General features: G+C 35.5%; 1 protein-coding gene across 8 annotated transcripts in view; it reads left to right on the forward strand.

Annotated features, from left to right (window-relative positions):
* Positions 1-19,573, forward strand: part of OPTN (optineurin) — a 38,542-nt gene extending 18,969 nt beyond the window's left edge. For 5 of the 8 annotated variants that reach the window (XM_007503965.3, XM_007503968.3, XM_056799453.1 and 2 more), the window contains 8 exons: positions 4,317-4,419; positions 6,202-6,317; positions 7,489-7,638; positions 8,039-8,132; positions 9,015-9,173; positions 13,835-13,965; positions 16,061-16,146; positions 18,605-19,573. In XM_007503965.3, the coding sequence (XP_007504027.1) occupies positions 4,317-4,419; positions 6,202-6,317; positions 7,489-7,638; positions 8,039-8,132; positions 9,015-9,173; positions 13,835-13,965; positions 16,061-16,146; positions 18,605-18,741 (976 nt within the window). In that variant the 3' untranslated portion in view covers positions 18,742-19,573. The remainder of the gene's footprint in view (positions 1-4,316; positions 4,420-6,201; positions 6,318-7,488; positions 7,639-8,038; positions 8,133-9,014; positions 9,174-13,834; positions 13,966-16,060; positions 16,147-18,604) is intronic. The other 3 variants (XM_001368261.5, XM_056799454.1, XM_056799452.1) reach the window with 1 other exon arrangement.
* Positions 19,574-26,538: the final 6,965 nt, after the last annotated feature.

Below are 26,538 nucleotides of genomic sequence, written 5' to 3' on the forward strand. Positions count from 1 at the left end.
TATACTTTATATTTAGAACATTTTCAGGAACTATTAATTTTTTAAAAAGAATTTTCTGAAAACATGAAATATAGGAGGTTATTTTTCTAGAATAAGAATTGTTTTCCTTGCCTGGCTATTGAGCAAATGTATTTGAAAATACTCAAAGTTGTATAAAGTTATGTAAATGTGATGATGATATGCAATAGTATACACTTCTGATAATTATGTCTATTAACATATGACTTAACTTCATGAAAGAGACCAATACTCTCACTTAATTATGTTTAAGTTTATTTATTTAATAATTAATTTAGAATATTTTTCCGTGGTTACATGTTTCATATTCTTTTCCTCCCCTCCTTCCTGCCTCTCCCATAGCCAATGAGCAGTTCCACTGGGTTTTACATGTGTCATTGATCAAGACCTTTTTCCATGCAGTACAGTAATCATTTAGCGTCTACATCTTAAATCATATTTTTAAAAATTCAGTTTGCCAAAAATAACTTCAAATTTAAAAGGTTTATATTAGCTATTTCAACTTTAATCAGCTAGTGACAGGTCACAAGACTCTAAAATGCACTTCCTCAAAAGCTATATTTTGTACTTTTGTATCATTGGTTCAACCACCTAATTAGAGATGATATACTCAAATGAACATATTAGAAAAGCTGGAGAGTAAATAAGAAAATGCACTTCCTTTCTTCACTTGAACAGGCAGGAAAGTTGTCAGTACAGAATGTTGCCTAATCACTCAACGTGCTGGTTCATTTTGTTTGCTGGGTTTTTTTCCTTTTCCTTTGTTATGAAGGGCTGTTTAGAAGATAGGGCAAGGAAGGAAAGTTTTATCTTGAAATGATTGATATAAAAACAAGGCATCAATAAATCTCTTAAGAAATAAATAAAAAAAATTTAAAGGTCAGGAAAGAAGTAAAAAATTAATAATCTTTTTTTTTTTATATATTTATATAACTAAGGCTAATGATTGTTTGGTTGGTGGTGTTAGTTTTTCAAGAGACTGCAAGGTAATTTGACCTAGCTGCCAGACTTGGGGCTGGAAAATTCTGGATTTACTGATACTTGGCAGCTTTGTAACTACCTGGACAGCTTCTTAATTAAGGCTCAAAGTTATGGAGCAGTCAGAGTTCACAAACTCTGAGAGTGGCAAAACTGCCAGTCCTTGATAGGAGATGTCTTTTGGGTAGGTCCATACTGGCCATGAGTAATCAAAGTATGTTTTAATTAAGTAGATCCATAACACATAAATTTGTTATATCTCATTAGCATGATTGGTATACAGTACACAACTGCTGTCTTCAGTTGAGATATTACTATATATTTGTAACATGAAGGGGGGTTTAGTCCTTTAGATTATAGATGGTAATCTAGGGTGGATGACTGTCTCACCACGTTGACTTTGAGTTGATACTGATAGCAATGGAATTCTACTTCCACAAATTTTTCTTGTCCCCAACTCAGCTCTATATTTAAGAGTCAGAGGGACCATTGGAGATTTCTGTCAGTTTTTCTGATCTTCTCCCTACTCCCCTACCACATGATAGCCACTGACAAATTTTCGCTGAGAAGCACTTATAGTTTATAAATATAGAGAGTGATTTTGATTGAAACTGGCTCTGGAATTAATATAAAATGTGTAACATTTATAACTATATTCTTATATAATTATATATTGTGAGAATTAAATGAGTTAATATTTATAAAGTACTTACTTAGCACAATGCCTGAGACATAGTAAGAACTATCTAAATGCTTATTCTCTTCCCCCTTCCTATTATTATATGCCTAATATTAATACTAATAGTATGTAGCTTTTCTTATATAAAATACATTTTCTATTTCTTGATTATAATCATTTTTCTCTCTTTTTTTGGTGGATTTTATGTAGAGTAGAGGTTCTTTTTTGTATCCTAGACTCCATTGCAAGTCTAGTGACATTTAGGAACCCCTTCTCAGGATAGTTTTAAATGCATAAAATAAAATACATAGGATTACAGTTATATTGAAATACAGTTAGCAAAATATTTTTAACTTCACAGACTGCAGGTTAAGAACCCCTGATCTAGAGAACCATATATGAAAGAAACAGAGTAAAAGGTACATTGTCTCCTCAGTTCTCTGTATGTGAAAACATCCAATTGGTTTGTTGCTTTAAGTTTGATGTTCAACTCAGAACAGTATGTTACCTGACGATAACTAGTTATTTCATCAAATTAAAATGAGTGTTTGTTATTTTTGTAGTACAATTGTTGTATTTGTCTAAAATGGCACATATCAAGTTGGTTCAAATGGTATAAAAGCAATGTCATCATGTTAACTCTCAGTTCTAAGAAAGAAATGAGCCAGCCTTCACTCAGTATCTTACCAATTAAAAAAACCTGCATACCCAACTAGAAGTAACAGTGCTGTTTTGGGGACTTGTTAGGAAACATTAATGCTATTTCCTTCCTGACACCCTCTAAAACCAAAAAAATGAAAGCATGGGAATTTTATTAGGCTGAGTTAACATGTTATTTTGTAAGGCACAATAGAATACATCTGAAGACATAACATGTTTTTTTTCTGTTGTCTTTTTAAGCTGAGATGTATAATGTTACCTTTAGAATTTCACCAAATAACCCAAAACACCAAGTTACATAGAGACACAGTTTGATTCTGGAATATGTTATTTGGGGCTTATAGGCAGTTTGTTGAGACTAGCATTAAATAAAATTTGAATTTCCTAAACACATTCCAGCATACCTGGGGGAGAAGGAAGGGATCTGCCTAGAAGTAGTTGTCAATTCAGTTTCAGCAAACATTTGTTAAATACCTAGTCTGTTCAAGGTATTGTGCTAAGTGCTGGAAATAGAAAAGGGACTTAAAACCAAGTGTCTATTCTTAAGGAGTTTATAAGTCTGATGAGTTAGCTGGTGAAGGCCAGCCTCTCTCTGGGGAAAATGGACCATGGAAAAATCCACAATGTTATCGCCAAATATGATGACTCAACTGAGATCTAGTTCTCTCTAGGCATCTTACAGTTAGTACCCAAATCCAGATTTCTCTGTACCAACTAGGGCTTTTTACTCTCAGAATATTGAATGACTAGTCACAACATTTTAAAATCTATAGCATCTAATTAATCTATAGGAAAGAGGACTACATTAATTTTATTTTCAGTTTAAATTGAAATATAAGAGAGGATAAGGCGAAAGAGATACCCCATCATTTCAAGCTGGAAACTTATAAGAAATAACAATGTTGTTCATTGTTCTTCTCAATGAAGGTTATGTAGTGTATTTTGCTATGAAGTGAAAAGTTTTACATCTTTTCTTTCAGCCAGTCACCTAGTATTTGTGTCCCAGGCATTGTGCTAAACACTGGGGATACAAAGAGGCAAAAACTAGGCTTTGCCCTCAGAAAACTTCCATTCTTTTGGTGGAGACAGCATATAAATAAATACATCAGATAGGCATGGAGTAGTTAGAAGATAACTTTAGAGGGAAAAGATATCACAGCCTCAGGGACCAAGAAACAATTCCTGTAGATGGTATCTTTGAAGTGGAATCTTGGGATTTAGGAATTCTAAACAGAACTGTTAAGAAGGGAAAGTATTCTAGGTATGGGAGATAGCTAGGGCTATGGCACAGAGACAAGAGTCATAACAACATGTAGGGCAGGATGGCTGGATCATAGAATGTGTGCAAGGGAACAGATTATAAAAAGACTGGAAATGTAGGCAGAGAGACCAGGTTGTGAGGAGTTTAAAATTCCAAACAGTTTTACATTTGATCTTGAAGACTGGAAAAGGAGGAAGGCACCTGGTTGTAATGAACTTTAAATGTCAAATAAAAGCCTTATATTTGATCCAGGGAGCCTAGTGGAATTATTGTACAGGAAAGTGACATAGTCAGACTTATACTTTAGGAATGTCTCTTTAGCAGTTATGCAGAAGAAGGATTAGAATATGAAGAAACTTGAGATAGAGAGGCCAGTTAGAAGACTATTACAATAGTTCAGGTAAAAAGTAATGTAGATTCTTGAATCCCCTTCGAGGAAGGGGTATGGAGAGCCACATTTCAGAGAGGGCCAGAAATAAAGATACACATACTAAGAGTTTAAACTAAGTCCCTGAATATTGCAGTTACTTGAGAAATTCTGAATTAGTTTAGCACCATGCGTGTTCTTTGTATCAGTTTTTGAGCATATTGTATCCTAAATTTTTTGTTTTGAAAGAACAAGTTAGTCTGTTTAACATAATATAACTGTGTTCTGGTTAGCACTTTTGCAATTGTCATTCCTCTTCAGAACTCAATGAAAGTAACATTGGAATTTCTCAGACTCTCAGATTTAGAAAAGAAGGCAGAAGATCATTCCGAAAATGCTACCCAGACTGAGGAAGGCCCTGGAGAAGAAAAAGAAAAGGAGCAAAGCATAGAAACTGTGGGTAACAATTCAAAGACTGTTTCTCTAACATGTTTCATATATAGCCTATATAAGCAATACTGCATTATGTTACCAGTTATATCCTTAGGATATATATCAATCTGCTTTAGGAACATAGACATTCTATTAATCCTGAATATTTATCATTGCTGTCAAGTTTCTTTTTCTTGATTTGAATTTCATATTGTATAAAAATTAATTGAGCCAGATCTTTATCCTTGTAAATGTAGGAAATCCTGGCCCAATTATTACAGCTTTCTTTTCTACATCTGCTGTAGCTTTCCCCTTGAAGGGTTAAATTAAGGAGTTCAACAAAGTGAGAAGAGCAGTTTAACAGAAACTTTGTTTAATTAGAGAAAGAAGTATAGATAGAAAGATAGAAAAGAGGAAAGAGATTATTAATCTTATACCCTATAAATATACCTAAAACTTCCTAAATCTATCTCTGTCTTCTCAGGACAGTTTTTTCTGCTTGGCACACCAGGCCTATCTAACCTACTCTATCTATAAATGATCCACTAACTACTTAACTTCTTAAATAATAGAGAGCTACCACTCACTGACTTCTTTAATCAGTTTTCTGTAGCAGCCCAACTGTCAATAACCAACTGCCAACAGATCCTTGCCTCAGTCAGACCTCCTGCTCTCTAGAGATCCCAGAGGCGAAAGACCCTCAAACTGTCAGTGGCTTCTTCTTATCCTCACTGACCAACTGTTCCCCCTGACTTCCTGTCAGAGGGGAGGCTACTTCCTCTCTCTAATCTTGGTCTCCCTATTAACAGAATCTTTAATTCTGGCTCACTGACTCCTATCAGTTCTGATCCACTTAGAAATCCTGCTCTTTAGCCTCTTGAGACAGAGGGAGAGATTAAGAAAATCCCTTTAATACCCTTGAATCCCTAAGGGACAAAGAAAATTACACCAGCAGGTCTTAGGAAAATGGGAGTTTTTCTTAAGTTATATATGACCTATATCTGGATCAGTAGGGGCCAGACACAACTGAAATATTAGAAAACAGAGATAGAGATAGTCCAGAAAGTTTCTTGGGACCATTTCTTTGACAGTTGTTACAAAAGAGAAGGTTTAGATGAGGTGGATACTGTATGTTTTATAAAATGTTTCCAAGACTGCCTAAGAATCTGTAAAGTGGATGGTTCTAACAACAGGAATACATAGTGGTAACCAGTGCCAAAACAAAGAAGTTTTGGTAGCCACAAAAGTTCCTGTGAGATACAGTAAAATACAACATTTACATAAAAATCTCATTAGCTATTTAAACTTGAAAAGAGACAATAAATGGGAATATGGGAAATTTACCAGGAAATCACAGAAGCTTCCAGTTATGCTAATTCAACAACTAGGTCACTAAAAAGTGACTGACTCCCTTTTATAAAAGACATTACTCCCCTACAAAGAGAAGCCAAAATAGTCCCAAAACAAGAACCAGATGAACAAGGGCTGGTTAAATAGACTTGTATTTCTGAAAAGTTAAGACTGAACCACAGTAATGGTTAAAGTTATAATGTCATTCTGACAGAATTAGTTGACGATGTGAAGGAAGGAGACCTACTTCCAAAAAATACTTTTAATAAGTTGTTTCTAAAGTACATTAACAGTTATTAATGAGCTACTAACATTGAAAACAGTCCAGGCTACTAATATCTTTATTTCCAAATCTACAAAACACTAGGAGCAGAGCAATCATGAAATTTTTTTTTTCCCAAGAAAAAACAAATCCGGAATAATCACCTTTGTGTGTTTCAATCTTATATTGGACAGGTTGGAAGTGAAGTGGAAACACTGAACCTCCAAGTAACAGCTTTGTTTAAAGAGCTTCAAGAAGCTCACACTAAACTCAACGAAGCTGAGCTGATGAAGAAGAGACTCCAAGAAAAGTAAGAGTAAAGAACAGAGTTGGCTTGCATTTGGAAAATAAAAAGATACATGTAGAGTTAATAGAGTACTTGTATTTGAAAAAAGTAAAGAGCTGTTCTCAATTTTGAAGTCAAGATATCCTGATGTTAGAATAGTTTTCAGGCATATATGTGAAAAGCTGACTTTTGAGAACCTTTTATTCCATGTGTGTATGTATAAAAGTGCTTCCATATGAGGTATTTTATAAAATAAGATATACTTCCTAAGAAGACTGTTAGGAAAAACATTCTAGAAAAAGAGAAGAGGAAGAAATTATAGTTGTTTAATTGGAGAAAATCTTTTTATTATGACTCAATTATTGAGACTGAGTGGGGTGAGAACGTTATTAATGAATTTTAAAATTCCTTATTCTTTCCAAGTGCATCTTTTTGTTCTTCTACATAGAGTACTAGATAATGTTAAAGTTGATTACAGTTAAGTGTTTTTTTTTTTATTTTATTCTTGGACAAGAGAAGTTTGCACCTGTCTTAACACTGCATAGGCTCTTAGGATTGCCAAATTAATCTTCAGTGTTCAAATAATAGCTCCAAATACTGATATTCTTAAAGTTACCAGTATATATTTGGAAGACCAAGGTCCCCATTAATTTTTCCTATACTTGTTAATAACTTTATTGTTGTTTCTTGAAATGGATTTATTTAGTAGTTGTCATAACCTTTGAATTATAGGTCCATAACTTAGAAGAATAGGAACACCATTGCTGAGTCTAAACCACTTTAGGAGAAGCATCTTCTTACTGATAATTACTCTGGATTTTGTTTGAAAATTGTTAAAAAAAATAACTTCCTTCTCTCCTAAAAATGATTGTAGGTTTTGAGTGGGTTATAGCATAGAATGCTAGTTGTAGAATCTTTTTTTGGCAGTTATTGTGTTAGTAAACTAGTAAAGAAGCAAATGGGAATTGGCAGTATGTTTTCTTAATAAATCCTTATATATTATTGTGATATGCTTTACATTTACTATATAAACTTGGATTTTAAAAAATGTGTTAAAGTCATATATCAGACGTTTGAATGGTATTTTATACATGGCCACAAATATGGTTCCATTTCTGACCTGAGTGGCTTACAAATAAAAGAACCATCTAAATCTAAATGTATCTATCTAAATCTCTGCCCTGTTTTTTTTCAGGTGTCAGGCCCTTGAAAGGAAAAATTCTGCAACCCCATCAGAGTTGGATGAAAAGCAAGAATTAGTATATATCAACAAAAAGTTAGAGCTACAAGTGGAAAGTATGCGGTCAGAAATCAAAATGGAACAAGCCAAAACAGATGATGAGAAGTGAGTTTGGCATAAATGAAAGCACTGATAAAATGGAATGATAAACTCCTTTGTAATAGAGTGAAATTTGGGAACTATGAGTTTGTACAAGTTCTTCTTTTGACTACTGTAGTTGAGCAACAGGGAACTCCTCTGATGAGACAGAATTTTTCATTAGGAAGGAACCATAGGGAATGAGTGGAGGAAGAATTGAACCCTACCCCTTAATTTGCTGGATGGAGCTATTTTTCCTGGTTGGTAGGAAGTTGAAGGAGAAGGGAGGAGAGACATACTAATATGTATTTATATCATAGTTAGGAAAGGCATTGTGCCTATTTAGGGGAGAAGATGAAGGTGAGAATGTAATAAAATGACAAATCTTTTCCAGCCTTCCAATTAATTTTGTTATTTGTTGAAATAGGTCCAAATTTGCCATTTTACAGACTGCACACAACAAGCTTCTTCTTGAACATAGTAATGCACTGAAAACAATTGAAGAACTAAAAAGGAAAGAGGTATTTGAAGGAAAGAAAGTTTAATTGCACAGAGAGTAGAGAGGAATATAATTCTGTGTGTGTGAATGTGCATGTGAAGTAACTCAGTTGTTATAATTTCAGCAGACTTCTAAGTTTTGCATCAAATTAATTTTTATTTGACTTGTTGTTTGTCATCTGTTTCATTTCTAACTAGTGTGTTTTAATTTGTGTGCAAAAATGATTCTTCTGATCTATTCTTGATCGTAGAGGCTTTTAATATTTCTAGCATTTATGATTGATGTGTGTGGTCCATCTCTATAGTTGGCTGGGATTAGAAATGTTTTTTATCTATACAGAAACTGACCCATTTTTGATTGACTTAACTAGTATAATACTTTAACCAAACAAATGCCTCTTATAGTGTTTTGGTTTAGATTATGACAACTTTAATTTGAGAAAAGTTTTTTGTTATTGTTCTCACCAAATTCTAATTTTAATATTCCTTATTAACTCATTAGAGTTACAGTTTATCTTGTGAAACATCTCTTCAGTTTTGATTGTCCTTTTTAACATAGATTATTATTCCTTTTTTCTACTGATAATACAAAAATATTCCATTTTAAAATAATAATATGAATCAGTTATAATCTCAGTCAACTTAAAAGGATTTAATTGTTGGAATTAAGTTTTGTCTATATTTTTTGGCCTGAGATTAAGTATTAAGTCATATCACACAGCTAAGGTCCTAAAATGGTATTTTTTTATATTTCCAGGAACCTGTGAAAGAAAAGTTGGCAACCCTTGTTATTAAGACAGAATAATTGTTAGCCAATAATTTTTCTAAATGTATTTTGTCTAGTATTTGATTAAAAGGTATTTTATAGTTTCAGTTTTTTCTCTTCAATGAATCTTTTATAACAGGCAGACAAAGTTGACAGATTAGTGATGACAGAACTAAATGAAAAGCTTGAACTAGCAGAGAGAGCCCTGGCTTCCAAACAATTGCAAATGGATGAGATGAAGCAGACTATCGCTAAGCAAGAAGAAGACCTGGAGACAATGTCGATCCTCCGAGCTCAGGTATAGATATATTTTCACTCTTGGTAAATTTAGTCATCATTTAAATTACTATTTATTTCATTGTGAAATAACAGCATAATAACATTAGCAGTATTTAGTATATATATGACATTTTTGTATGGATTTTTTCATTGTACTTTAAAATCAGATATTTATGTTGTCAGTCTTTAAAAAGTAACTGGAATGATTTCTCTCCATTTTACTAAGAAAAGGCAAAGAGTATATATTTCTGCTACTGTTCCTAACCAGTCTTTAATGATCTAACAACACATACTGTTATTGAGAGAGTCTCTAAGTTTTTCAGTGTGTTAGAACATGGACTACTCTAAGATTCCTATTAAGCAACATAAATAATTATTTCTTGAATACCTGATAGAATTTACTGGTAAATTCAAATAGCTTTTCCTTGGGGTTCATTTATTGCTTGTTCAGTTTTTTTCTAGAGTTGGATTTTTTAAATCCTCTTATGACTATTCATCTGGATATTGCATATTATTATAGCTGTTCACCCATTTCATTTAAATTGTCACTTCTCTTAGAATACAATTGGAAAAGTTTCTTTTTAAAAAATAAAGTTATTTTGGGTTTTTTTTTTTAGGCATTGGGTGTTAAGTTACTTGCTCAAGGTCACACAGCTAAGATGTGCCTAAAGCCAAATTTAAATCCAGTACCTACTGTCTCTAGGCCTGGCTCCCAATCTACTGAGCCACCTAGTTGCCCCCGTTACTTATTTTTAACATTTAAAATTTTTTTTTGGGTTCCAAATGTTCTACCTCCCACAAATACTGAGAAGGTAATCAAAATGATATCAATTATACATGTGAAAGCATGCAAAACATAATTTCCATTTTGGCTACATCATACAGAACAAACACTATCACCACCACCAAAAACCCTAGAAAGTTATACTTGAGTTTTCACTCAGAGTTCATCAGTTCTGTCTCTGGAGGTGGATAGCATTTTTCATCATGAGGCCTTAGAATTATCTTGGATCATTGTATTGATCAGAGTAGCCAAGTCTTTCACAGTTGATTATTAATATTGCTGTTACTGTGCATAATGGTCTCCTGGTTCTTCTCCCTTTACTGTGCATTAGTTTATTTACATAGATCTTCTCATGTTTTTTTCTGAACCCATATCTTTGTCATTTCTTATAGCACAATAGTACTCTATCACAATTATATGCTGCATCTTATTCAGCCATTCCCCAATTGATGAGCAACCCTTCCATTTCCAATAATTTTCTACCACAAAAAAGAACTGCTATAACTATAGGCCCTTTTTTTCTTTGATATTGTTTGTAGTATAGACCTACTAGTGGTATTGTTGGGTCAAAGGGCATGCAGTTTTATAGCAATTTAGGCATACAGATAGTCCTCACTTTCCATAAATTCACATTAAACAAATTCAGCACCCCAGGTGAGCAAGCTGATTACAAGATTCTTTGTACCCATGGTGGAAGTTTCAGCAAAAAGGAAAGGAGGGGGTCTATAAAACAGTTCACTTAACATAAGCAAGAACTGGCTATAGTTCCAAATCGTTCTAGAGAACGATTGGACAAGTTCATAAACTCCACCATCAGTTAATTAGTGTACTTATTTTCCTTCAGTTGATCCAACTTTTGTCATTTTCGATCAGTATGAGGTGGTACTCCAGATTTGTTTTAATTTATATTTCTCTAGTGATTTAGAGTATTTTTATGATTATAGATTGCTTTGATTTCTTCTTCTGAAAGCCACCTGTTCATATACTTTGACCATATATCATTTGGGGAATGGCTCTTATTCTGACTTGGCCCTATATATTTGAAAAATGAGGCCATTATCCAAGAAGCTTAATGTAAATCTTTTTTTTATTTACTTCATTGTCTATGGTACCTTTTAGCAAAATTTCTGTTTATCTTTTTTTCATTAAATCTATTTTTGCCTTTATTTTTCTGAGATCATGATTACTACCTCTTTTTTTTTTCACTTCTGCTAAAGTATAATAATTGATTCTGCTATAGCTCCTTATTTTAACTCTGTATCTACATGTCTTTCTGTTTCAAGTAAACAACATATTTTTGGATTCTATTTTCCAATCCATTCTGCTATCAGTTTAGTTTATAGGTGAGTTCATCCCATTTTCATAGTTAACAATTCTTAACTGATTGATCCAAATTTCTTCAGTTGTTCTTTTTTCTCTTTTTATCCAGTCCCTCCATAAGTCTATTTTTTTCTGCCCTCTGCCTCCCTTTTTATCAACTACCCCTTCTCCTATGCCTTTATTGAATCTGATAGATATCTATACCCAACTGAATTTGTATGTTATTCTGTCTTTTGAGCTACTGTAACCCCGTCCTTATTTTCTCCTCCACTTTTTAAAAGCCGTTTCTTGCATGCCTTTTATTATATGAGGAAAATTGCCCCATTCTATCTTTGAATCTTCATTTTGAATGTAAGATGTTTTATTCCACTCTTAATTCTTTTTTATTTTGCTATCTGGAATATTGCTGCTCTCCTCTTCCTCATAGTATTTTTCAGTGTATTTGACTGTCTTTTTGGTACTTGAATTTTTTTTCTTTTCCCTCAAAGCTATGGATTTGGTCTCCTGGAAGGGATTTCTTCCAGGAGGTGACCAGTAGATTCTTTCTGTTTTCATTTTGCCTTCTGGTTCTAATAAGTCTAGGCAGTTTTTGTTCATTATTTCTTAAAATAATAGCACCTAGGCTTTTTTTTTTTTTTAACACAGAGGTTTTCAGGTAGTCTGATCCTTCCTAGAGATCTTAGCATTTTTGGATAATTTTTTTTTTAATTTTGTTCCAATATTTATTGTATTTGGAATCATTAATCTCCAGTTTAATTTTCAAGGAGTCGTACTTTTGAACAACCTGTACTAAACAGATTGCAAGTTAGGTCCTAATTGATGCAAATACTGAAATGGTCATGTATTTGAATTCACACTATTCAAAACTGTAATTATATAAAATAATGTTAATTGGTTCTAACTCAGTGGAAATGTACAGTATGAATTCAAATAATGCATCCACTTCAAGAGAATGCATTACTTGGGACCTAGCTATATTCTCTTTCCAATTATTTCCTATAACATTCTTAATTCTTTTCTTGTTATATCTTCTTATTTATGTGATCATTTTTAAACTAATTTTTTATTCCTTTGCAGAATTTCAGTAGAGCTTTGTGCAAATATACTATTTTTGAGGCTTTATTTATATACAATGTAGGTTTATTTTCTTCTTTTTAGTATCTTGAGCATTAATGCCTCCAATATTTATCCATTGGTAATTTCTTGCATTTATTCACTTTTCCAGCCTTACTTCATGAATTGGGTTGTTTGTTTTTTTCCTTAGATCCAGGCTCTCTTCCACTTCTGGAAGGAATAGTGAAGCTTCTTCTGACACCAATCTGTATAGTCTGGAGTTTTTGCAATAAATGCCATAAGGACCTCAGGAACAGCTTTAACCAGCTCACTATTTCCTTTCACCTTATCATCTTGAGACTACTCTTACAAGCCAGTTTTTTCTCTGAATGTCAGGGAATAGTGATTAGAAGCCAGCATTGCAATTGGGTTAATTACATAAATATATTGGGATTGGGTTCCCAGATGATTGACTGAACTCACACTCAATGTCAGTTGTTTTTCTCATCCCTAAATGGTCAGGATGATGAATATCATTAAAATATCCAGGATATACTGTAATTTTGTTGGGTCTGGTATCTGAGATTTTGCTCTTACCTAGGAGCTTCATGTCTAACTATTAAGTGGTTAAGCAGTACAAAGAATTTGTTGTTTTTCTTAGACAATTCAATGAAGCATGACAGAGTAGGTAAACCTGGCAATGGGCTCTGAGTTGAGGAAGTCTTCAAACCTAAATAAATAAATAAAAGTAACACCACTTTTCTGACTCCATTTGGTATGAAGAAAGGAGTTGGTGCTGGGGTATACCGTATCCTTGGTGTCAGAAGTAGTCTTCACCCATTTGCATTTTTAGTGGTAATGGAAGATTGGGGTGATCATAGATCTAGAGGCTTAAAGGGATCACAGAAATTTTCTAGTCCAGTGTTTTCCTTTTACATAGAAGGAAATTGAGGTTAAATGAGTTAATTAGCTTTCCCAAGGTCACTGAGGTGGTATTCCTCTGAGATAGAATTTTAATTTCCTCTTAACTAAAGAATTCGTTACTTTTCCACTATGCCATGTTGCCTCCTATGTCATTTTCTAGAAGTTTATTGTCACAGATCAAAGCAATTGAGTTATGGAGGAAAAGGCTCAATGGCAAGGAGGGCCCCAAATCCATTTATGGAGAATGACAGGGGTAGTCACTCTAGCCATTTGAGTGATAGTGGCACCATGCACACTTCTCTACCTCTTACATACATTCATCTGCCATCAGACTATACATTTGCTATCAGAAAAAATAACTTGCTGAGTTAATAGAACCTTATCAGAAGGTTAGCCATTTCAGTTCAATATCGAAGTTAATAATTGAAATTTTTATCTAGGTATTTTGTGTTGATGTATCTGAGAAGAGATGGTATTGGGCAGTGGTCATTATACTCATCTTTCCCAACTGCCCTGCAGATGGCAGCAAGAGCCATATGTTATTGTTGGCAATGCATAGAAAGGTATAGTGGGTTGAATTCGATTTTTTTTTTAACCAGATGGAGGTTTATTGTTCTGACTTCCATGCTGAGAGGGCAGCAAGAGAGAAGATTCATGAAGAAAAGGAGCAACTGGCATTACAGCTGGCATTTTTGTTGAAAGAAAATAATGTTTTTGAAGATGGAAGCAGGTAAGATAAAGTAAAAGGCAGACTTGAAATAGATTGCAATACAGACTTGGAGCTTGATTTTTTATTCAGCAGAACTATTTTTGTTTCCCCTGTAACACAAAACTGCCTATAAACTTAGAGAAGGCTAAGGGTTTGTTTTGGTTCTTAAGAGGGAGGACAGCATAGTAGTATATATTAAAGATTGAGGCTCCCTATCTCACCAAGGCTGAAAGTGCATGAGTTTCTTACAGGTTTACTTCCACTCTGATTGGCATAGGAGCTCTGAACTGCTTTTTCTCTAGAGCAGGTTTGCTCTTCCATCATCTATAGTCTCTATTCCTAGAATTCTCCAAATCAATGGTGAACTAAGTGCAGACACCAGCCAATTTAGCCTGCTATAGCTCAGAACTTCTGACCTCCTAGAGCTCCAGTCCCCACAAACAGGAATTCCAGGCATATGCTACAATACCTAGCTCCGTTTATTTTGAAAAACAAACTGTATTAGCTGAATGGCTAGGACTCATTTGTCTTATATATTAATCTGGTAGCTTTCAAATGCTGAACTAATGCTTCAGATTATTTAATTAGAGCTGTGAAAGCCGAAAAGATCCCATTAGATGTACAGAAGATGACCCTGTGAATTGTGCTTGAGTTGTTTTTGAGGGGCCATCCCTAATACCAATGGCTGTTAAGAAAAACTTTCATTCTTTTGGGGAGAAGCAGCATGTATACAGATAAGCAAACAGAAAATAAATACAAGGTAATTTGGGGGAGGTGGATGGGAATAAGTAACACCTGAGGTAATTAATTAACAAAGCACTTTTTGAGACGGCACTTGAGCTGAGCTTTGGGATTCTAAGAAATAGAGGTGAGGAGGAAAAGCATTCTAGGAATTATGGCAGAACAGTTCCAATCCAATTCCACTAGGTGCAAAATCCTTCCATTGTTCTCCTTCTATTGTACCATGATCTACTCAGGATTCATGGTCTGCTTTTTATTCTCCTGGTCAAATGCTAATTTACATTAGCTGAAGTATGCCCATTTCACAGGCTTGGTTGGTTTTGGGAAGTTGAGGCTTGATGTTCTGTAAATAGTATTAGAAGTGCTTCAGGAGATAAATTATTTTGACAAAAAATAAATCTCTTTTGAATCAGCTACTTGCATTGTGGCCATTCCTACCACTTAGGCTTTTAGAAAATAAATATAACTCCCTGGTAATTCTTTTATTCTGAGGATATAAGATTTATTCATTAAAGAATTTTGTTCATCGGGAATGCCTTCTTTCAGAGATATAAAATACATTATTGTGGACTTGGGAGTCATATTTTGCAATCTTAACGGGTTAAATATTTCACAAGAATTAAAATAAATATAGATGTTAAATAAAAATTTTTTATTCTGTATATGAATAAAAGAACACCAACTATTTAGTATTAGAAAAGACATTAAACTTCTGACTTTTTACTTCAACTTTTATTGAGACTATGTTGAATTTAAGTAACATTATTTAATTTTTCTATAAGAACATAGATTACTTTTTCTACCTTTGGTTTTATTTTAGAGATGAGAAGGGATCCTGAAAGTAGGGGTAGATGAAGTAGGCCTGTGATTACATTAGTGTAGGGAATACCCATTGTGACAACTCCTTCCAGTGATATAGGTTGGCAACTTTACTTCTAGTCTTAGAAATTGCTTGGAACACTTTAGAAAGACGTATTCAGGGTCATCCAGGAAGTAGAATAGCTAGCATTTATATTGTACTTTAAATTTCATTTGAGCCTCACAACAACCTTGTGAGATAGGTACTATACTGATCCTCATTTTACATATGGGGAAACTAAGGCTGAGAGAGTTAAAGTTACTTGCCTGGGGTCACGTTGATAGCATCTGAGACCACAATTGAACTCATGTCTTTCTGACTCCACAGCCAATACTCTGCCACCTATCTTCCAGACTGTCAGAGGAAGGACCTGAATCTAGGTCTTTCCGACTTCAAGCTATACTGTCTGTTTTTCCATGTTGCCTCTTTTATTTTATATCTTGACAGTATTACAGTCTTTGATTTTGTTAGTTCTCTTCTAAAACCTCATCAGTATTTACTAATTTTTATTCTAAGCAGACAGTCTTTGATGGAACTGCAAAGCCGTCATGGGGCCAGATCAACAAATGAACAAGACCAGCAGCCCTACCTTGTTCAGAGAGGTAAATTATTAAACCCATTATTTTGCTTCCATAGTAATGTCCTCTGAAGCTACATAGAAACAAAACACTAACCAAATTTTTATATTCCCATAAACTATCAAAGTGCTTCTGAAAATATGACTTTCTATCATAGGTTTGATAAACAGCTTATATGTATAAGAGTGTGTATGTGTGTCTATGTATTTTAGCTTATCCTAAAAATAATAAATTTCACTAACTTCCTACTTCTGAGCAATGGGAAGTGGCTCAGGTTTCTCAAAGGTCATGTCACCAGGAACATAAACCCTGGCAGGTGCTATCAAGTACAGCTTAGAGTACGGCTTTTTCAAAGAATTGTGTTTTTTACCCTCCCTAAGATAAGATAGCTGTCATCCTGCTTCACCCCCAACATTTAAAATTTGGTAAAGTGAGGTCAAAATAAATTTCAAAGCCATCTCAAAGAGGATCATCACTATATAAGATTGCTGTTCATTATTTGGTAGACATATATTTTTTTTAAATCACAACAATTTATGAATATCATCCCCAGTGCATGGAGGGGTTGTAGTCTCCCTAGAGGTTGTAACCTAGTTAATTAAATTATAGATACTTTGAAGCATCAACTCCAAAAATTACAAAGTTTCTGAGTTTGGTATTAGATTTTGGGGAGAGAAAGGTATCATCCTTGTTTTGTAGATTCTGTTAAATATTTGCTGAAAGCCTATCCTGTGGCAGTATACCAGGGATATACAAAGACAAGTTTCTCTTTGCTCTTTTTTTTTTTTAACCCATACCTTCTGTCTTAGAATAGGTAGTTCCAAGGCAGAAGAGCAGTAAGAGCTGGGCCATTGGGGTTAAGTGATTTACCCATGGTCACATAGTTCAGAAGTAGCTGAAGCCAAATTTGAACTCAGGACCTCCAGGCTCCAAGCCTGGCTCTTCCCCTTGCTGTTAGGGAACATGTATTTTACTAAAATAAATAAATACAAGAGAAATGTAACCCAGAAGATAACCAATTGATAGCTACAAGTCAATTTTAATGATAATCATTAATAGTACAGAAATTTCATTTTTAAGTCTTAAGCTATGTCAGTTTTTAAACTTTTTTTTGCAATGCTAGACAAGTTTCAAATCGTCACTTAATAATAATTCACAAATCATCACTTAATAATAATTCAAACATTTCAAGTATTATGGTATTAAAGAATAAAGAATGCCTCTTATTTTATTGACATTTACATTCAACAAAGACTTACTGAACACCTATTAGAATACAGAGACTTTGGGGGCAGATCTAGGACAAATCATACTGTACGCTTCATATTTTATTGTCTCCACCAAGCATTTTTACTTATGTAAGATCAGATTAAAATGCATTTCAAAGATAATTTTAAAGGGGAAAATTAATCACAAAAATATAGCTTGAAGTATATATTCATAGAAGGTAATAAGGGAAAGGAAGGATGTTAATGGGCTGTATATGTGTACCTGTCTATGATTGTGTATTAGTCCTTTTAAAAAACATTACAAGATTAATAACACAAAGATAAGTGCATGAAACAAGGAATAAATTAATAAATACAACCTTGTGTTATCTTGTAATAATTTTTTAAAAAGAATCATACATGTTGTAGAAAGAATTCTTGTTCAAATTAAATGGTCTCTGAGATTGTTTAGCTCTAACACTGTGAAACTGACAAAAGATGCCTTTGCTGAGGGCCCTTTCCAAGACCATCCACAGTGAGAGTCCCTTTGGGGGTTGGGAACAGGAAGGATTGGTAAAGTAGATGTGTGGGGTTTCCCCAGATAGAGACATTTGTATCTGATGAAAGTGTGTACTGAGAGGCTAAATTATTTGCTCATGCTCTCATAGCTAATGTGTTCAGAATGTGAAACCAAACTTTATTTTGCCACATATAAAATGGTTATATCAGTGTAGTCTGTGTGTGTGTGTGTGTGTGTGGTCTTCTGATCTTGCTGACTGCACTTTTCATCATTCGTGTCTTTTGACATTTCCTGGTATGCATTTTTTTAGTGTGCTATATTTTTCCACTGCAATGTCATAATTTATTTAGTGATCTAGTCATTATACATCTAAATTATTTCCATTTTCTACCCAGAAATCAAGTTTGAAATGCTGCTATGTAAAATAATGAGTTCCTTGTCACCAGAAGTGTTTGAGCTGGGACCAAGTGACTCTCAAAGAATGTTTAACGGATATTGTATGTACTAGAGAGAAAGTTGGGCTACATAGCCCCTACCTTCCATGCCAACTTAGAGAGTATGATTTTTTCTGTAATTTGTGTGTCTAGTGTAATAGCTTCAATTATAAATTATTGACAAACCCACTAAAGTTAATATTAGTAGTTTAGTTATATTTGCTAAATTATAAGCTTAAGTTAAGAGTATGTTTTAAAAAAAATCTTTACTTACAACAGCTAGTTCATAGGATGGATGAACTTTTTATGTTTTGTTCCAGGAACTGATGATAGAAGCTGGCGGCAACAGCAACAGCAACAGCAAAGGAGCATTCCAATCCATTCCTGCCCCAAGTGTGGAGAAATTCTGCCAGATATAGATACGCTGCAGATTCATGTTATGGATTGCATTATATAATTGTTAATGTTTCACCAAAAACAAAAAACCTTTCTGGTAAATGTTGAACTTCATCCTCTAAAAGCTGTACCTTTGTGTGTTTTCCCTCAAATATTTTGGCCCATTACATTTGTTTTAGAAGAAAAAAACTTCTGTGGGTGTTAAATAGCCACTGATGGTCCATAAAGGACTCCATTTAAAAGAGCTTCATTTTTTGTGTTTGGTTTATGCCAGCTTTACACCATAATATCTGAATATATTAATGTAATCAGAAGTTAAACTAAACTGATCAATTTAAAGCACTGTAAGTAGGCTGAAAAGATGAAGTGGTTACAGGTTTAATCAAGAAATAGACTTACCTGTTTGAAGTATTTCTAATTGTACAGTTCTTTTTATTCATTACCCACTTAAAATGAATCCTGTTGGGATTTTTTTTTTTGCATTATACTTTATTATAGCTAGGGTAAGCATACTAGATTTTTTTGGTATGCTTTTTATTTGGGCACCATGCGCTTTAACTTGATGGGGAAAACAAAAAATTGTGGGCATATGTGAAATAGGTTAAGTGTTAGGTTTATTTGACTTTATGAAAGTTCACAGTATAAAGAAGTTGAATTTGTTTTTTAGTTGTTAAGCACAAATAGGTTTGTACAGTAGATGCTTATTCACTTGTTAACAAGAGAACAGATGTTTATTCATTTTCTTAAATGATCAAGTTACATCTTAAGTCAAAAACAAATGATTGCAAAATAAAACTGCTTTTAAATATTTTAGATTTTTTTCTTATATGTATATTGACTAATTTCTTAATATGCATTTTTCTGTATTAAATTATATACATATAACTAGCTAATCCTGTTTGCTTAATTCTCTGTACATGACAAATCTAGTTTCTGGAGGCCAGTTCTCATACTTAGATGTCTTTTAGTGAATTCGGTTCCAACTGGCTAACAAGTTTTGAACCAGTCTTAAAAATAAGCCCAAGCCTGCAACCCCATAGACTCAAAAAAAATTTTTTTTTAAGAAAGCAAATTAGCACATTTTGTCTCTTTTGTATTATCTTTGGGTTTCATTTTCTTTGAGTTATGTAGGGAACCTGTGTATATTTTAGTACAAGCTGGCCATGTATATGCCTGGTCAAATGGCAAAGCAGGTGTGAAGATTAAAATACACTTCACTGAGTATGAAAATTTAAATTGTAACCCCTGCCTAGATTTAATCACCAAAAGTGTAAAGACCCTACTTAAAAGTTGAGTATGGAGATCTGCCCATTTTTAGATCTAATCACCAAAAGTGTAAACATCCCCCTTAATCATTAAGTGGGAGGTCTGTGACCCACGTGTGCAATAGTGGGTGATGAATCAGAATTAAACTAACTGCCCCTGGGCAGTCCTTAAGCAAAGCTTCAACGTAAAATTAGGGGAAGACACAGGAAGTGACACAAAAGAAGTATCTTTAAAAGGAGCTGTCACTTCCTGTGAGAGACAGTTCTTTATTCTTTGGAAGTGGAAACTGGAGACAGTTCTTCATTCTTTGGAGTGGAGGCTGGAACTGAGAAGCTGTTCCTGGTGAGGCTGTTCTAAATCTCTTCCTTTGAACTGACACGTGGTGAGTGAAAAGCTAACTTTTAACTGCAGGATTTGCCAGAGAATATATTCCCAATTTATGAATATGCCCAAGCCAACTGGGTTTTATAGAGAAATTTAATTTATAATACACTGGTTAATCAATAGAAAAAGAGATAAAGTAAGAAAGGAATAAGAATGAAAGGTCTCAAGCCAATAAGGCCTAGACCTCAGTCCTAAGAGATAAATCAGTTAGTTGGTTTTATCACTCACCCAAGATCTCTCTAGGTAAGGCTTCTCATGCCAACCTCAGGCTCCACCTTCAAGAGAGCCTCCTTTCAAGAAATGTTTCCAGAGAATTCTCCTCCTGACTCCTCCTGAGTTCTCCTTCCACTGCCTCCTTCAAGACCTCTCCAGGAGCTCTCCCTTCAGGACCTCTCTCCTCTCAGACCTCCTTCAGAGCAACCACCTCTCCTCAGAGCCAAACCTCCTCCTCCTCTGTCCTCAGAGCTCGCTATCTTTAAGGAAACCATCTAAGTTCCCTCCCCTCAATTCTCACATCTACCAATCACTGTCGATCTCTCCCCTGTGCCAATGGTGGCTCTAGCTTAACCCAGGACCTCCCAGAGGTCTGCCCCCCTTTGCACATGTCTGTTTGAGGTCATATTCTCAAATAATTAAATCTTGATCTTTGCTGCAGCCCTTCCTAAATCCTGTTACTCTGAGTAGGGTGGAGATTGGAAGTTCCAAGACCTGGTTCTGTCATTCCAAGTATCTCTATTGTATCAATTCTAAAATCAACCATGACTTAGAACTTCCTGTTCTATGTTTAAGCATAGGTCAAAGCCCTTTCCATTGTTTAGCAAAAGGTTTCTGTCCTAAAGTAGTCTTAAGTAGGAAGGAGAAGGATCCTCCCATGCCAAGGAGTTTCATATTCCAACAGAGTTCTTACTATTAGTAGGAAATTTTTTCAAGTATGAAATTTCCCAATGGGGAAATTTCCAACATTCATAAGTCTAAGAAATTTTAAGGTTTAAACCTGCCTGAGTTGATCTTAAAGCTAGATGTCTTACCCTATCCTCTGTCTGATTTTCTTATTTTACTCTTTCTATATTTTATAAATAAATTATAAATAAATCTCTTTGGAATAAATTCCTGGAGACCACACTCTTAAATAATCCAGTCCAACCCTTTTAAAAATAATCCCTTTTCCCCCTTATACAGGTAAGAAAGTAGACCCAGATTCTGGAGTGCTTTGTTTGAGGAACAGCAGGAAGCCAGTGTCTCTGGACAAAAAAGTAAACAGTGGGGAATAAATTAAGAATGATGGGAAGGTAAGAAAGAGTCAGGGTGCAAAGGGTGTTAAATCCTAGACAAAGGAATTTTTATTTGATCATAGGTAATAGGGAGCCACTGAAACTTCATGAGGAGGGAAGTGACATGCTTAGACTTTTCCTCTAAGAATATCACTTTGACAACTATGTGGAACATAGAGAAGGAAAATAACTGAGGCAGGGAGTTCAGTTAGATTATTGTAATAGTTCAAGTGAGAGGTGATAGACTTGAACTAAGATGGTATCTGTCTAAAGAAGAAATAGGGATTGATGCAGAGACTTAAGAACTGATGAAATGTGTGGGTAAGGAAGAGCCAAGAAATCAAGGATTATTACAAGGTTATAGGCTTTGTAGAGAAGGAATAGGACCCAGCACAGAACCCTGAGGTATTCCCCAAGTATATAGGTTTAAATTGAGCAAAGAGAGTAATCCAGAAAATAGATAAATCATATAGGAAGAAAAAGACGAGAGTGTTATCAAGAAAACCTAAAAGTTACAGAGGTAGTTGGGTAGCTTAGTGGATTGAGAGCCAGGTCTAGAAACGGGAGGTCCTAGGTTCAAGTCTGACCTCAGACACTTCCTAGCTGTGTGACCCTGGGAAAGTCACTTAACCTTCGTTGCCTAGCCTTTACCACTTTTCTGCCTTGAAACTGATAATTTAGTATTGAGTCTAAGAAATTAAGGATGTAAAAGACAGAGAGAAAAACCTTAGAGAGGAGAAGTTGTTCAGCAGGAGCAAATGGTACAGAGAGGTCAAATAGGATAAGGACTGAGTCAAAGGCATTCTATTTGGCAATTAACAGAACATAGCTAACATTGGAGAAGGCAAGGCAGAAGCCATATTGCAAAAGGTTTACAAATGAATAGGAAGCATAAAAGTGACATATCACTAGAAGACAGCTTTTGCTAAAGGTTTGTCAGTGAAAGGGAGAGGAAAAAATAGTAGTGATGGTATAATTAAATGACAATCTTTTATTTGTTTTGAAGATTTTTAAGGATGACCTGAAGATGTATTTAAGCAACAGGGAAGATGCCAGTGAATAAAGAGGGGCTGAAAAATTTGGGAGAAGGAATGTTCTGGGAAAAGGCAGGACAGAATAAGAGCACAAGCAGAGTGGTTGGTGAAGAGGACAACTTCCTCAGAGACAATAAAAGAGGGAGGTGATTTGGAATGTAGAGTTGGACTGAAGAGGGAACTCACAATGGATGGCCCCAATTTTCTCAGTTAAATATTTTTAGCAAGGCTTTTGGTTTAGGGAGAAGGAATGGCTTTGGGAAAGATAAGAAGCCCTGGAATAGTTGCAGAAAGGAATAGAATAGAATGAAACAGGGATTGGTGTGTAGCAGTGATGGCCCAGACCAAAAAGGGTAACAAACTAGTGAGCCATGTAGCATAGTTTGTGGCTTCCTCTATTATTTGCTTTCAAGTGGAATGTATACAGGGAAGAAAGCAGAGTAATTCAGGGATGGGATTTGGAAATAAGCAGAATGGGACAGAAGTAGGAGATTTAAGGGTAAATGACAGTACAAAGTTCAACTGGTTACCTCTAGGATCTTGAAGGAAAGGAAGAGGCCAAAGCAAAGGTGAAGGCCTGAGACTGAAGTGAGAACAAAAAATTAGGTATTAGAGAGGTAGGGGGATAGGAAAAGAAGATGGAGAATTCTTTTTCAGGTAATGGACTAAAGGCAGCTTTAAATTCCTTAAAGGACCTTTGTGATTCTGAGATTCCATATCTAGCAAGAAAGAATTGGTTCATATCTGCAAGTGTATGTACATCCATCCTGGTCCCCTGGTGTGCAATGTCAATGTAGTTTTAACTATTGGCTACTGACCCCTTTCCCCCGTGTCTGCTATTTAGCTCAACTAAAGACCTGAAACAAGGACATCTTAATGCTCTGTGTTCAACACTTTGCACTCACAGATAATGGTTTGTGTTGATAGCTATCTAATTATTTCTTTTTGTTTGTTTGTTTGAGGCAGCCCAACCTACATCAAAGATTAGTAATGTCTTCTACATCAAAGATTAGTAATATCTTTCAGGAACTTCTCTTTATCCACATATATTAAGGCCAACTGCCATACTTAGTTGGATTCTTTCCAGATTATTTTGATTTAAGGCTCTAGATGTAATAGCCTAGGTTTGGACTCCTTCCCCTCTGCCTCATAGAATTTCTGTATTAATTTAAAGACAGCTCAATTACCAACTACATGAAGCCATTCCTAATCCTCCCTATAGCAACTATTGCCTTCCTTCCCCAAACTACCTCACTTGTATTTTTCTGTTTGTTTTCTCTCCCCTGATAGAATGAGAGTAGACTATCCAGTTTTTGGCAACCTATTCCCAGCATAACACATAGCACACAGTAGACAATGTTTGTTGTCTAACCAATCGAGAAAAGTGTTGAGGGAGCATCGAGTAGCTAAGTGGATTGAGAGCCAGGTCTAGAAATGGGAGGTCCTAGGTTCAAATTTGACCTCGGACACTTCCCAGCTGTGTGACCCTGGGCAAGTCACTTGACCCCCATTGCCTAGCCCTTACCACTCTTTCTTTGGAACCAATACGCAGTATTGATTCCAAGATGCAAGGTAAGGGTTTAAAAAAAAGAAAAATGCCACATTCAACTATGGTTGATCTCCACAGTTCATATTATCTGAATCATTGCAGCGTTAACACTACTACTCCATGGCCATGTTGACCATCCCCAAAACTATCTCGCCTATCCCCATCCATCTCCCACTTGCTTGTCATGGGTCTCCTTTTGGCACCAGAGTCCCTCATAAATTTCAGTTTCTCTCTTGCTACCCTTAGACCTAGTTCTGTGTACCTGTAAGTTTCAGCTTTTTCAAGGTGGTATGATGACCTGTAGGTTGAGAGCTCTGGAAGCTACTGCCCACTGCTGAGCAGTCAGTCTCCTCCAGGGCTTGTTGCTGGCTTGCAGGCACATTGAGCTACCTTGTGCTGGGGCTTGAAACTTCAAGGGTTGTGGGGTACCCTGCTGTTGGCTTAGGCAGGATCTCAGGGTCTCAGTGCTATCTTAGGCCTGGGTTCTGAACCTTGAGTAGTGGGAGAGGAGGGAGCCTTGCTATTGGTTTTTGCTGATGCTCCTTGATGCAGCCCTGCTTTCAGGCTACAGCCTCTTCTTACTCCAAACAGACCCTCTCTACCTACCTTCCAAGTTGTTTTTAGGAAAATTGCCTCACTCAATCTCCTTGTTGGTTCTGTCACTGCAGTTTTGAAGTTATTTTAAGGTTGGAGATGATTTTCAGTTTTGAGCTTTCATACCTGTACCCCGACATCTTGCTGTTGTGAAAATTTCTTTGGCAGTGATAACTTTCATAGATAGGCTTCTTCTAGATTGTCAAACTCTTGCCTCAACACTAAGCAACAGGCTCAATATAACTCACCAAGGTGCAAGAATTACTCAGCATTTAACCAAATCCTCAAGCATGACCAGAGATTGCTTTGCCATATCTTTGGGACTTTTTTCCTTCCTCTAATGGGCCCTTTCTACTATAAGAAAGCCGGTGAGAATTCCAGTATAGAGCAATACTAGGGATTTCATGAGACAACCAAAAGGCTTCCACTTAACTATTTCTTGCCCAGATTCAGGACTCTTCTGCCCATGGCCTAAAGATTCCCATTAAGGTCCTGATCTCAGGTCCAATGGCATCACTAGAATAAAAATGCCATAAGCACAATCCATAATGAATTAGATACTATCACTCTTTAGGCAAGCAGCCTTAGGCTAACCTACATAAGCTCAGAGAGGTCTCTACCACACCAGTGTCTTTATAATCTTGTTAACATCAAGTATGTGCCTCATACTTTTATAGGCAGTTATTCAGCTAGTCATCAGTTAAGACCATCATATCTGAAGCCCTATTTTTAGTCCTTTAAATTCTCATTAAGGCCTTTAGAAATACTTCTTTGAGGGGCAGCTGGGTGGCTCAATGGCCAGGCCTAGAGACAGAAGGTCCTGGGTTCAAATCTGACCTCAGATATTTCCCAGCTGTGTGACCCATGGCAAGTCACTTAACCCCCATTGCCTAGCCCTTACCACTCTTCTGCCTTAGAACCATTACATAATATCGATTCTAAGATGGAGGGTAAAGAAGGTAAGAGTTTTAAAAAAAGAAATACTTCTGTTAGTATTACCTCTCACAAGTCTAATATTGCTCCCGGGTGACATTTTGCATGTAATCTACATGGAAGGTGGCAATCTACAGCAACATGTGAACCCAGAATTACCAAAAATGCAGGCTGGTTTTTGAAGAGGCAGAGGAACTAAAGATCAAATTGCTAGCATTTATCGGACTATGGAGAAAGCTAGTTTCAGCAAAACTTTCTCTTCTCCTTCATTGATTGTGAAGATCACAACAAAACTTGTCTACTGGACTCTGGAATTAGAAAAACCTGGGATTCAAATCCTTTCAACAGTGATCAATCTATATGTTTCCTCATCTGTAAAATAAGGGAGTTGGACTCACTGATAACAAATGTGGTTCTGGATACTTGACTGAATTTAGAAGTCAAATTTACCTCACTCTGTGTGAGTTTGTGCAAGTCTTGAAACCAGCCTGCCTCAATTTCCTTGTCAGTAAATGGGGATAATAGCACCTATCACCCGGAGATCAAATAAACCATTTACAAAGCACTTTGCAAACCTTAAAATACTGTGTAAATGCTACATATATTTCATTTGTGAGAGTGATTACAAATGCTAAGGAAGAAAGTACAGATAAATAATAAAAGGCCAAGGGCTGGTCCTGCAGAGAACAGGCACAAGGCATAGGGGAAGAGGAAGCTGCAAAAAGACACTGGGGTCACAGGACCTAATCTCGGCACAGCTTCTACCAGGCTCATGTTAACTGGACATTTCATTGTGCCCTCTCTGGGCTTAACTGTCCTAATCTTTC

Source organism: Monodelphis domestica, chromosome 5 (assembly GCF_027887165.1).
Source record: "Monodelphis domestica isolate mMonDom1 chromosome 5, mMonDom1.pri, whole genome shotgun sequence".
NCBI lineage: Eukaryota > Metazoa > Chordata > Mammalia > Didelphimorphia > Didelphidae > Monodelphis > Monodelphis domestica.